The 11,428-nt window shown below is 49.6% G+C and overlaps 3 protein-coding genes across 3 annotated transcripts; all 3 read left to right on the top strand.

Annotated features, from left to right (window-relative positions):
* Positions 1–438: 438 nt before the first annotated feature.
* On the top strand, positions 439–2,791 carry LAJ45_04348 (uncharacterized protein; the record flags this gene model as incomplete). The annotated part of the gene is made up of 4 exons (XM_046113928.1): positions 439–469; positions 535–997; positions 1,056–1,479; positions 1,529–2,791. 4 exons carry the CDS (start codon positions 439–441, stop codon positions 2,789–2,791), a joined length of 2,181 nt encoding a protein of 726 aa, XP_045973030.1.
* A 2,093-nt stretch (positions 2,792–4,884) lies between these two features.
* Positions 4,885–7,412, top strand: LAJ45_04347 (uncharacterized protein; the record flags this gene model as incomplete). Its single annotated transcript, XM_046113927.1, has 8 exons — positions 4,885–4,918; positions 5,102–5,171; positions 5,261–5,332; positions 5,421–5,536; positions 5,595–5,875; positions 5,935–6,163; positions 6,225–7,346; positions 7,405–7,412. The coding sequence occupies 8 exons, from the start codon at positions 4,885–4,887 to the stop codon at positions 7,410–7,412; spliced, it is 1,932 nt and encodes a 643-aa protein (XP_045973029.1).
* Positions 7,413–8,697: 1,285 nt separating this feature from the next.
* On the top strand, positions 8,698–10,291 carry LAJ45_04346 (uncharacterized protein; the record flags this gene model as incomplete). Its single annotated transcript, XM_046113926.1, has 5 exons — positions 8,698–8,870; positions 8,937–9,130; positions 9,195–9,393; positions 9,445–9,881; positions 9,963–10,291. The coding sequence occupies 5 exons, from the start codon at positions 8,698–8,700 to the stop codon at positions 10,289–10,291; spliced, it is 1,332 nt and encodes a 443-aa protein (XP_045973028.1).
* Between the last annotated feature and the right edge of the window lie 1,137 nt (positions 10,292–11,428).

Below are 11,428 nucleotides of genomic sequence, written 5' to 3'. Positions count from 1 at the left end.
ATGTAGGTTCAAATGCGGATTTTCTCTATTGATTAGATCTTGGCCTAGATCTAATCTTTCACATACCGCGCTAGTAGTATTCGTTTCTCGCTAGTAGTATTCGTTTCTCGCTAGTACTAAGGCTAGCTTCCCCCAATTCCCATATCAGGAACAATCTCCCCAAAATAAAGTCATGCCAAGAGATACACTGACTGGCAAGCCACCGACATTTTATTAGCAGTAACTTTAACTTCACGCTCGAACTGCGCTGGTTTTGGGGCGTTGATTCAAGCCTGCTGTATGTATCTTCATTAGTTTATTCCCGGCAGTCGATACATGTATCCATCGTGAGTTGATCCCAGGAGCTGCATAATCTTATCAGATCCTCGATGTTCCTGCATCCCTACCGAAAAAAAGTTCCCCAGAGCCTCCACCAACACCACCACCACCTCCCCAAAAATGCCGAAACGCAGCAGAGACGAAGTAAAAGGTACCTCTAACAGTCCAATCGTTCCCGAACATGACATGGAGCAATGTATTAAACCCCCACATTAGCAGCGCCCATCAGCGCACTTGCGGCGCGCAGGCTGCGGTCACGCGACGTAATTGTGCCCGCTGCACCAGAACCACCTGCCCCAGCGCCAGTAGCAGTAGCAGCAGAGACCCCCGAGAAGCCCAAGAAGAAGAAGACGACAGCAGCAACAACAACAAAAAGCCCCGCAGCAGAGACGGCCACAGCCGCAGTAGCAGAGACCCAGAGCGCAGGTGTGGACGGGGAAATTGCAGCGAAGCGGCGCGAGATCGAGGAGAAGCTTAAGCTACAAGCACAGACAGCCACTCCGGCTACGGCGCAGGAGTATGGGAACACGAGCCTAGATGATTCGGCGCTTGCGCGCATAATAAGCGGGCGGAAGAGCACCGACGTAGCAGACGAGGAAATGGTCGATGTAGGCGAGCTTGCAGAGGTTGCAAGAGGATTTGAGGATGATGTTGAGGTTATGGTGGAGGTGAATGAAGGGTCAGTAGCTCTTTGGTATAATAGCGGGGATGAATACTCACCAATTGATGGGATATAGGCCCGTAGAGAAAGAACCGATTCAGATTTCAACCTTTGTTCCCAACGTCGACAATTATATCCAGTCTGAAGATAATCTTACTGGTACCTTCCGCCTCACCTCCGGCGAAACGCTCGTTGTACTCGGCGAATATGTCCTCGAGGTCGTTACAGGAAGCATAACACTCTACGGAGCTACCTTGACAAAAGAATCAGGCCGCCAAACCATATATGCGCCTTCAACCGGACCATTGCCAGTTATCGAATGTAACAGTTTAAAGGGTAAGGCGGAGGGAAAGGATCAGCGATTTGATACAGAGATTATAGTTACAGACCTCAACTCGGGACTAAGAGATATCGGGAAAATATTTCCGTTGTTTAAGAGCATATGGACCCCGGCAGGAACCAAGCCCAAGGGGACCGAGGAGACAGTATCATTTTTCCCAGTAAGGTTATCGGCTTTTAATCATTGGCAGCTACTAACAACGAGAATAGTTATTCTCCACCACCTACCCCGTCCCTACAATAAACACCTCGCCTAGTTTTAATTCCGTCTATGATACCCTCATCCAGAAAAACGCCCCGGAAACACACTCTACACCCTCTCCCCCTTCAATAATAATAACCGGCTCCAAAGGCGCGGGGAAATCCACCTTTTGCCGCGCCCTTATCAATAAGCTTCTCACATCGACTTGTGCCTCAGTCGCCTTCCTCGATGTAGATCCCGGCCAACCTGAATTCACCGCCGAAGGCTTCGTCTCTCTTCACCGTATTACAGAACCGGTCTTCGGACCACAGTTCACGCATTCGAATCCAGATACTGTAGTCCGGGCCCATTATACAGGTTACAATTCGCCAAAGGATGACCCAGCACATTATATATCATGTATTATAAATCTAATCGCCGCCTACCGCGAGAACCTAGAGTCGGCCACAAGCGGGGATGACGCCCGAACCCCTCTCCTCATCAATACTGCTGGGTGGACAAAGGGCCTCGGCCTGGAGTTACTCAGTGAAATCATCTACAATTCACAGGCATCAGACCTAGTGCATATCGCCACCCCCTCAGAGCGTTTCAACCCTGTCCTGGGGGTAATCCCGCCGAATGTGGCGATCCATGAGTTGATGAGTGTTGCGGGGGTTTCGTCTAATAGGTATACGGCGGCAGATCTAAGACTACTACAGACCATGTGCTATATGCATCATCGTCCCGAGAAGGGAAATTGGGATTTTGTCACCCCGCTAACGGGCATGGCGCCGTGGGTTGTTCCATACACAGGCCCTGAGGCGGGCATTGATGGGATTGCGGTGTTGACTGAGAATGTGGCGCCTAAGGAACTCATCACTGCGGTCGATGGCACACTGGTGGGCGTGGTGCTCATAGAGGAGTATGCATTCCCACAAACTGTCACCGCGCCAGGGTCGGGGCTACCATGGATTGCAGAGACACCGGTGCCGGAAAGTAGTTTTGCGGCTGGACTGGCATTGATCCGTGCTGTTGACGTGGAAAATGGATGTTTGCAACTCTTGACGAGTATTAGAGAAAGGGATATTGCGAGGTGGGAGGAGGACGGCTTGAAAGTAGTCCTTGTGAGAGGAAGAGGTGAGCTGCCGGTATGGGACATGGTTGGTGCGTTCCACGAGGATGCACCATGGATTAATACTGGCGCAGTGGAGGGTGCAGGCGGGATGGGCGCTGGAGTATGGCGATTCAGGAAGAATGTTATGAGGAAAGAGTACATTACAGGGCGCTTTTGATGTCAGTGTAAGATATGAGACGATATCTCCATCTATAAAAAATAAATAAAAAAATAAATCAGTACTAGGACACCTGCGGCACGCATATTAATATTTCCAAACTTATCCAACGTTTTGCTAGTAATTGCATGCTTGATCAGACTTTTGCATATTTGGGATTTGTGTTAATTATTCCTCGGTTGATTATAGAAATGATCCCATGTAGGCCTGCGCTTCCTCTTTATCACTCGGGTGTAATATCGAACCCCTTTCTTGATGAGGGTGCGCATGCATCAAGGTATTCCATGTATGTGCGAGTCTACCATGAGTGTAGAATATATACCGCGTTGATTAGAAATGACCAGGATTGCCATGCCAGTGCACGGTCCAATGTTCCTAGTCAGGCCCACCAAACGTGGCCGACGTTGTGTACCTTCATAAACAACTCTTGGCTCTTCGATCTTAGATCTTGTGCTCTTCCAAGACTTCTTGGTCCGGTATGAAATATTTATCTTGATTTCGGATCTTGATGCAAGATAAGATTCAGGACCGGTGGAGCTTGAGCAGCCAATTCGAAATTGCAGCCTCGCCAGCTACAGAAGATACTTTGGTATATTCTGTCCCCTGGATCCTTTACTTCCTCACAGGTAGTAATTAATGCAGATACATATATGTGTAATTTTCACGTGCTATTTAACACAATGGCGTGCGGGAGATTGGCACGGCTCGGTATTTCTTTCAACTAAAACGGCTGCGTGCCGAGTGCTTGTTTAGTAGAAATAGATAGCTCGAGGCCCGCAGTGCGAAGAAAAAGGCAATTCAATTGGGGTTCGAATAGAAAGCAGGATGGCTGTGCTGGTTGGAGTTGCAAAGACAGGGAGCAGAAATTGCCAGCTACATACATCTGATTTTGGACACGTATGAGCTAGGTATTGTAGCTACCTCGAATTTCTATCGGATTATTTCTAGTCGCCGTTGAAGGGAAAAAACAATCAAGGAAATGGTCTTTCTCTTTCAGGCTGATGTTTGAAACAAACACCACGTAAACATGTCAAACGATTATCGTAATCAGATCGGATTTTTAAAAGCTGCATGTTCCGTGCGAGAGAATGCATGGATTGTCTTGTGTTGCGAGGTCAAGATCGTTAATTTGAGACTGCATTGATCGACGGAAGAACCCTGATAAATCCCGAATTCAAGCGTGGAGCCCCGCTGAGAGCCCGTTGACAGGTGAATCCAAACTCTTCTGAGGATTCGAGCTCTCCCCCACTAACGACTGCAATCGCCCCCCTGCTAAGATGAAGTCAGGTCCTTGTAGAATCAATACGTGCTGACTTGATGTTGGAAATTAAAGGTAAGATTGTATGTAACTTTTGTAAGAGAGAGAGAGGCTTTGTCTTTTTTTACTTTTTCACTTCGCCCCACTTGTCCATAAGCTGTGCCAGCGGTTGCAGAAATTCTACTTGGGTGTGGTCCTTCGTGGTTCAAGCTGTCCCGCCTTCCCCAACAAGGAAGTTTTACCGGCTGATTTTGGTGGTGCTGCTGCTTGCGACCCCTTCGTTCGTTGCAGCGACGCACACAAGCATGCTTTTTCTCAGTCTGGGGGGGCGTCCTCTGTTTTAGCTTGTCGTCGTGTTCCTTTCTTAACCTTCTTTCTCCTTCTCTTCTCCTCCCTCCCCCGAGTCTCAGTTTCCTCAACCTTCCCACCATCGCCTCGCGATCCTCCCCTCGGCCTCTTCGTTTCGGTTCTTCTTGTCCCGCCCCTGTTCTCGGTGGTTTAACTACTCCTCGAGACTTCCGGTGTTCAAGCTTTGCACATTTTGCCAGTTTTTTGCCTTTTCGGTTTCTTGCAAGGTTGCTCACTCTTTTCAATACCCAAGTCTGGTTAATTTTCTCATAATTCGCCCGTTGTTCTAGACGAGTTCCCGGGTACCCACCCTTGAAACAGATCGAACTTCCGAGTAAGAAAAAAAAGCAAAAAATCGACATAACTTAACCACAAAATCTATACAATTTTAAAGAATCGAAACGAAGGAAAAGTGAATAGAATATACAAAAAGTTCTATCCGCTAGATTCCGAAATTTAACTCTCCCATTCACTTGCGAGGGTCACCATGGCAGCCACCACAGTACAGACCCAGTTTGCTTGTAAGTCAACTAATCCGAGGCCCTCACTTTAAATATCAATGAAAAGCGAATCAACCGGAATCTATAACTTCTGAAGATAAGACCTACAGCGATTTAACATCATGGTCGGATTCCGGGTATTCGTGGCGATGATGGGATGGAATCATGATTGATGGAATCTTCGAGCTGACTTTACCCCTCCAGTCCGGTCACAGAAGACTATCGGCTTGACTGAAGCATATCCCGAATATTCGCCGCAGCCTGGATTTAATAAGTGATATTTCCCCCAATCTTGCGTAGAGAACTACTCTACCTAAAATTTGTCGTCAACGCCCTAAACTGACTCTTCGCGTGCCACTACAGACCAGAGACCAACAACAGATGCTGTGTATACAGTCCAAATGGCAAATATTTCGCCTGGGCATGCAATGAAGAGTACGAATTCCCTGTTCCAAACCGAGTCCTCCTACGCGAATCTTGCGGATATCTCGTTTCAGGCTTCATGCTGACTCATACCTAACAGTGTTAAAATATCCAACCCGGATACCGGGGAGGTGATCAGCACTCTTCCAGCTCAGAATGTACATGAAATTGGGTTCTCTCCTCACGGAAGTTATATTATTACATGGGAAAGGCCTAGTATGTTGCTTCAGTTGATTTAAAGTCTCCGTTTGTCCGGCTACTAACACCCCCGAAGCCAAACAGGAAGATGGTAACGCAACAAAGAACCTTAAAGTCTGGAAAACAGCAACTGCAGAGCATGTTATAGCTTTCGTCCAGAAGTCTCAGTCAGGATGGAACCTTCAGTACACTCATGATGAGAAGTACTGCGCAAGGGTCGTCACCAATGAGGTCCAATTTTTCGAGGCCAATAACATGGCCACTGTTTGGGGCCATCTTCGCGTCGAGGGGGTCATGGACTTTGCGCTGAGTCCTGGGAAGAACTATTCTGTCGCTGTTTTTATCCCGGAACGAAAGGTGATTGGTTTCTAATTCCTTGAGGCGGACTAGAAGCGCTGACTTTGTTATTATAAAAGGGAAACCCAGCTCAGGTTAGAGTTTATGAGGTTCCTCAATGGAATGCTATTTTGTGCCAAAAGAGCTTTTTCAAGGCGGACAGGATTCAACTGAAGTGGAATGCGACGGGAACCAGCGTTCTTATTTTTGCGCAGACTGACGCAGATAAGACTGGGAAAAGTTACTATGGGGAGACTAACCTTTACCTGATTACCGTGGCTGGTAATTACGACTGCCGCGTTTCTCTTGGTATGCATAAACTCCTCAACTCCGTGATAGGGTTCGCTACTAATACAGGACTTCATTATAGATAAAGAAGGGCCTATCCATGATGTCGCTTGGTCGGCTGATTCCAAGGAATTTGGTGTGGTTTATGGATTCATGCCTGCTAAGACGACTATTTTCGATCTTCGCGCCAAGGCCGTCCATCAGCTTGCCCCGGGACCAAGAAACACTATCCTCTTTTCCCCCCACGCCAGGTTTGTTCTTGTTGCCGGTTTCGGGAATTTGAACGGATCGATGGATATCTACGACAGGCAAGCTGGAATGAGGAAGATCTGCACGATCGAGGCCTCTAACGCTAGTGTTTGCGAATGGAGTCCGGATGGAAGGCACATCCTAACTGCCACTACTAGCCCGAGGTTGAGGGTTGATAATGGTGTCAAGATTTGGCATTATACTGGAGAACTGATGTACTCCAGTGAAATCGATGAGCTTTACAACGTCTTTTGGCGTCCCCAGGCCGCTTCTGCTCACCCGCTGCCTAACCCACTCCCAGCTGCTCCGGCTCCGCACCCATCAGCAGCCGCGCACGTTGCTACTACCGCTCCAAAGAAGCCAACTGGTGCTTATCGCCCACCGCATGCCCGTAATACGGCAACCCCACTCCACTTCAAACGTGAAGATGAGGGCGGCGCGGCGCATATCTATGCCAATGGCGGCGGCTCCGGACCCGCTAACGGTTTTGGAAGAGGGAAGAGGCGGGAAGTCCCGGGCGCTGCGCCAGCTGAGAAGTTTGTTCCTGGAGCAGCTCCAGGTGGTGGCGTGTCATTGGCCGGAACTGGCACTGGCGCTGATGAGGATAACCTTAGCAAGACTGCACTGAAAAACAAGAAGAAGCGGGAGGCTGCTAAAAAGGCGAAGCTCGAGCAACAACAGCAGCAAGGCGCCCCTGGGGTTCCCGGAGCCCCTTCTGGCCCCGCGAACGGTAACAACAACGAGCGCCAAGGTCGTGATGGGCGCGAGCACCAGACCCGCAGGGACAACCGCAGCCCCCACCCCCGGAGCAAGAGTCGCAACAACAGGGACCGGGATCAAGACGGGCTCAAGAGGACTAAGAGCAAGAGCGATCGCAACACGCACTCGCAGCACCCGTCGAGATCCGGAGCCGAGACATTGGCTCCGCCGCAAGTAGTGGAGATTCCACCTAAGAGTGAGTCTCCTAAACCAGAAGCGCCGGATACTCCCTCAAGTAATGAGAAAAAACTCAGAGGCCTGAATAAGAAGTTGAGAGCTATCGAGGACCTGAAAGCGAGACTGGCCAGCGGAGAGAAGCTCGAGGATACACAACTAAAGAAGATCAAGACGGAGGACCAGGTTAAGCAAGAACTGGCAGCATTGGGCGAGTACTGATGGAGTATGTTTGAGTGTAAACGGGATTATTTTAAAGGAAGCAGGGGGGAATATTCAAGTGTAACGAGAATAGAAATGGAAACTTTGGGAGGTGAAATGGTTTGCGGGGCACTGTTATTTTGTCGAGTGATATTGCAGTATCTACACTACTCCTCCCCAGACTCATGTTCCCGAAATCGGCTGTCTTTTGCAATCTTATGGTCTTTTCATTATCATTATTATTACTATTGTTATGTTTTAGGCCATTCATGTAGTTAGAGCGCGCGGGCTGTATTTTTGGGAACTATAATTAATATTTACCTACCATCACAAATGCTCACTCGGCACTTTGCTAAGCACGTTATAACTTGCAACGGCTATATGGTTGGGATCGGTGAAGGATCCCACCCGAGTTGTGGCACCCACTGGATCCGTCTATCCATCATCCACCCCTCATTTTATATTTAGGGCAATAGGGTAGAGCCTCCAGGAAATCGAAGCATTCTCAGTTAGACTGCATCTGGCGAGCACGAGTCAGTAGAGCACTCTGCCCTGTTCCCTACAGTCACCGCCCACTGCACATGTTGGGTTCCACAAGCACACTGCTTCGGGCCCTGGCACCGAAAGCCGGGGGAAAGGCAGGCAGCGTGCGGAATCCGAGCAGCCGCTGCCGTGATCAATCTCTCCAAGAGTTGCCGTAGTGATCGGCACACCCACGCACATCACATCCCTCCATGCAGGGGTATATATCTGCCCTCTGCATGCACATACAAAAGTCTAGATTAAACTCCACCCTCCTCACACCCACCCCGCATTATCCTTCCCCACACAGACCAAACATTAGCCTACTGCCACGCCGCGCCTTGCTCCGGGGATTTTTCCGCTGCTCGTCCGTCCATTCCAGGAACCCACGAACTCACGAACCCAGGAGATGATTACGACTAAATACCGGGTTATAAACAACAAAAAAACACAACACGAGATGTTGGCGGACATTATTAGTCCGTACGCCGAGTGCTATCTGCCGGTTTGCCCGCCGATGCCTGCTGGGTGGGATATATTGCTTGCTAGTTAAGCTCCGTATATAAGAAGCAGCCCACACCCCATTGAAAAGCGAAGATCAAGCAGCTTGCTCGAATAGTTTTTGCAAAAGACGACGGCACAAGCAAGCTATGCAGGCTAATTTCCATACACTCCTCTGGCTGCTGACCGCAGCAGCCTCAGTGGTCTTTGGGCTGTCAATCACAAGCGCGACAACAACGACGCTGGGGGTTGATGTCGAGGGCAGTGCGCGCCTCAATGGCGGGAGCTTTCAGACGAGTGCGATCACGTCGTATAATGGATGGTCCGTGCATTGTCAATGATCGCTGGGACTGGAAAAAAAGCTGATGTTTGAAATGAACACACACAGGCAGTACGCAGCGTTCTATAATACATCAGGCACATATGCACAGAACCTGGTGACGCTTGGCCGACGCAAGATTAATCCTGTTGCGGCGTGGGAGTTCATTGTCTTTAAGGACTATGTGCAGACCACTATTGATGGGCATAATACGATCTCGCTGGGCATCTCTACCGGCGATGGTACCATCCATCTCAGCTATGGTATATTCCTCCCTCTCTCCCTCATGTCAATTCTTCAGATACTGACTCCCCCTGGCATGGATAGACCATCACGACGTCCCTCTCCACTACCGCGTCTCGCAGCAGGGCGTCGCAACAAACCCAGCCTCCTACACATGGTCCACCGCGCTCTTCGGCAGCACCCTCAACGCCCTCCCCGGCGCAACCGGCATCTGGACACCCGTCACATACCCGCGCTTCGAGCGAGTCGACAACGACCTCTTCTTCGAGCTCCGAATTGGCGCGTAAGTTTGCCCCCATCCCCTCTCAATCCACAAAACACTAACCACCCACAGCTCCGGCTCCGGCGACTCCTACATCTACCTCTACAGCTCCAGCACGCACAGCTGGTCCCAAGTCGGTCGCTACCTCCAAGGCAGCGATAACAACGCCTACATCAACGGCATCGACTACCTTTCGGGCCGCCTCCAAGCCTCCTGGACCTGGCGCGAGACACCCGACGTTGTGACAAACCACGACCTTGGCTATGCCTACTCCGACGATAAGGGGCTTACGTGGAAGAACAACGCCGGGACCACAATTGCGAGCATGAGCGCCGGCACGGCCATTGGACCCACGACGAGCGGAAGCATTGTGTACACGATCCCGCAAGGGAGTGGGATCTTGAACCAGGAGGGGCAGATTGCGGATGCAGCCGGGAGGTTCCATGTGTTGAATAGGGAGACGACGAGCGGCACCTATTTGTGGTACCATTATTGGCGGAGCGCTACTGGTAAGCCATGCCTCCCCCCCCCCCCCATACACACACACTTTCCCCCCCACACCGTTGGTCACCCTACTAACACACCCCTAGGCATCTGGACCCGCAATGCCCTCTCCATCAGCGGCCTCGGTGCTCCCACCGCCACCGGCCTCCGCGGCAAGCTGGCAATCGCCAACAGCGGCGAGCTCATTGCGCTGATCCCATCCAACACAAACACAGAGGTGTACATCTACGCATCGACGGTCGCGGGGTCGTTCAAGGACTGGAAGCTCCTGTGGACAGGAACAGGATTTAGTACGGAGCCGCTGTTCGACAAGGCGAGGTTGAAGGACCAGAATATACTCTCTGTGTTCTTCAGGCAGTCCGGGTCGTATCCGGATAGGAAGCTGCAGGTTATCGATTTTGCGCTGGGGTCGTAGGTGGCTAGCTGGCTGTGGGTGATGTTGGAGGTGGCATGTTGGAGTAAACTTGCAATTGTCGGATGTATCATTAGCAGGAATTAAGTGGCGCTAGGCTGCTTTTGTAAAACGTACTTGTTTGTTGAAGAAATAAAAAAGGTATAGGGGATTAAAGAAGAGGCATGTCACCCACCACAGTGTTTGACAGCTGCATGTAGCTTTATCTAGCCAACCTCGCGCTCGATGTTAGCAGTCGATCAATTGGCCCTCGAGTCGAGAATCAACCCGGCCCCTGGCCACGGCCAGCCACGCACAGCCCATGAACCATTGGCCTTGCGCGAGTCATGATCTTCATGCTACAAATTAAAGCTCAATCGATAACCGCACCGACACTAACTTTCTGCCATGGCGAGATAGTTTGAGTCTTCTAGTTGAATGGAGATATGTCTCTCTTGCAAGGGTTACACATGCAGCCACACGCGAGTGATATTCCGTGACTCTAAAGATATTTGTCAACAGAGTGTGACCCGGCCTTTCTTTTTTTCTGAGTGTTTAGCCAATAGAATGCCAAGGCCGTGCTTTTTTTTCTTTTTTTTCTTTAGACAAGGTGCCAAATGGAGTAGGACTCGTACTCAAGCTGGGAAGAAATTTCGCGAGCAAGTTAGAGATTGTGTCTTTTTCTGCTGCTTCTTCTTCCGCTGCTTCTTCTTCTGCTGCTGGTGCTTCTCGGGGCACGTTTGGCATTGTAACGGTGAACGCATTTTGAGTTCTTTTTGCACTTCAAATGCGAAGTTTGGCTTCACTTCTGTTCGTGTCCAGCTCCAGTCTCTAGATGTATCTACGTGTAACATATACAGCAGGCAGTCCACGGAATTCACATAGGAAAAAGCAGGCAAAACTAAACAATTAAACAAAAAAAGAAGAAAGAGAAAAAAAAAAGAAGAAAAAAAGGAATAAAAATCTTGGATTAGAAAACTATATGAAAAGATTGAAATACAAAAAATTAATGAAAAAAAACGTTCTTTCATTACTTCCTCGCAAGCAGCCAAGAAGCAACGAAAAAAGATTTTTTTTTCGTATCAGCCGGCAGCAGTGTAACGCTGGCGATACTATGGTCCCCCAGAATGAGTCCAGGGGCCCGAATTCCAAAAAAATGTC

The sequence above is a fragment of the Morchella importuna genome (genome assembly GCF_003444635.1).
Source record: "Morchella importuna strain M04M26 chromosome Unknown Morimp01GS010, whole genome shotgun sequence".
In the NCBI taxonomy this organism is placed as follows: Eukaryota; Fungi; Ascomycota; class Pezizomycetes; order Pezizales; family Morchellaceae; genus Morchella; species Morchella importuna.
Note: the sequence above shows the minus strand (reverse complement) of the source record. Positions and strands in the feature narration are given on the sequence as shown.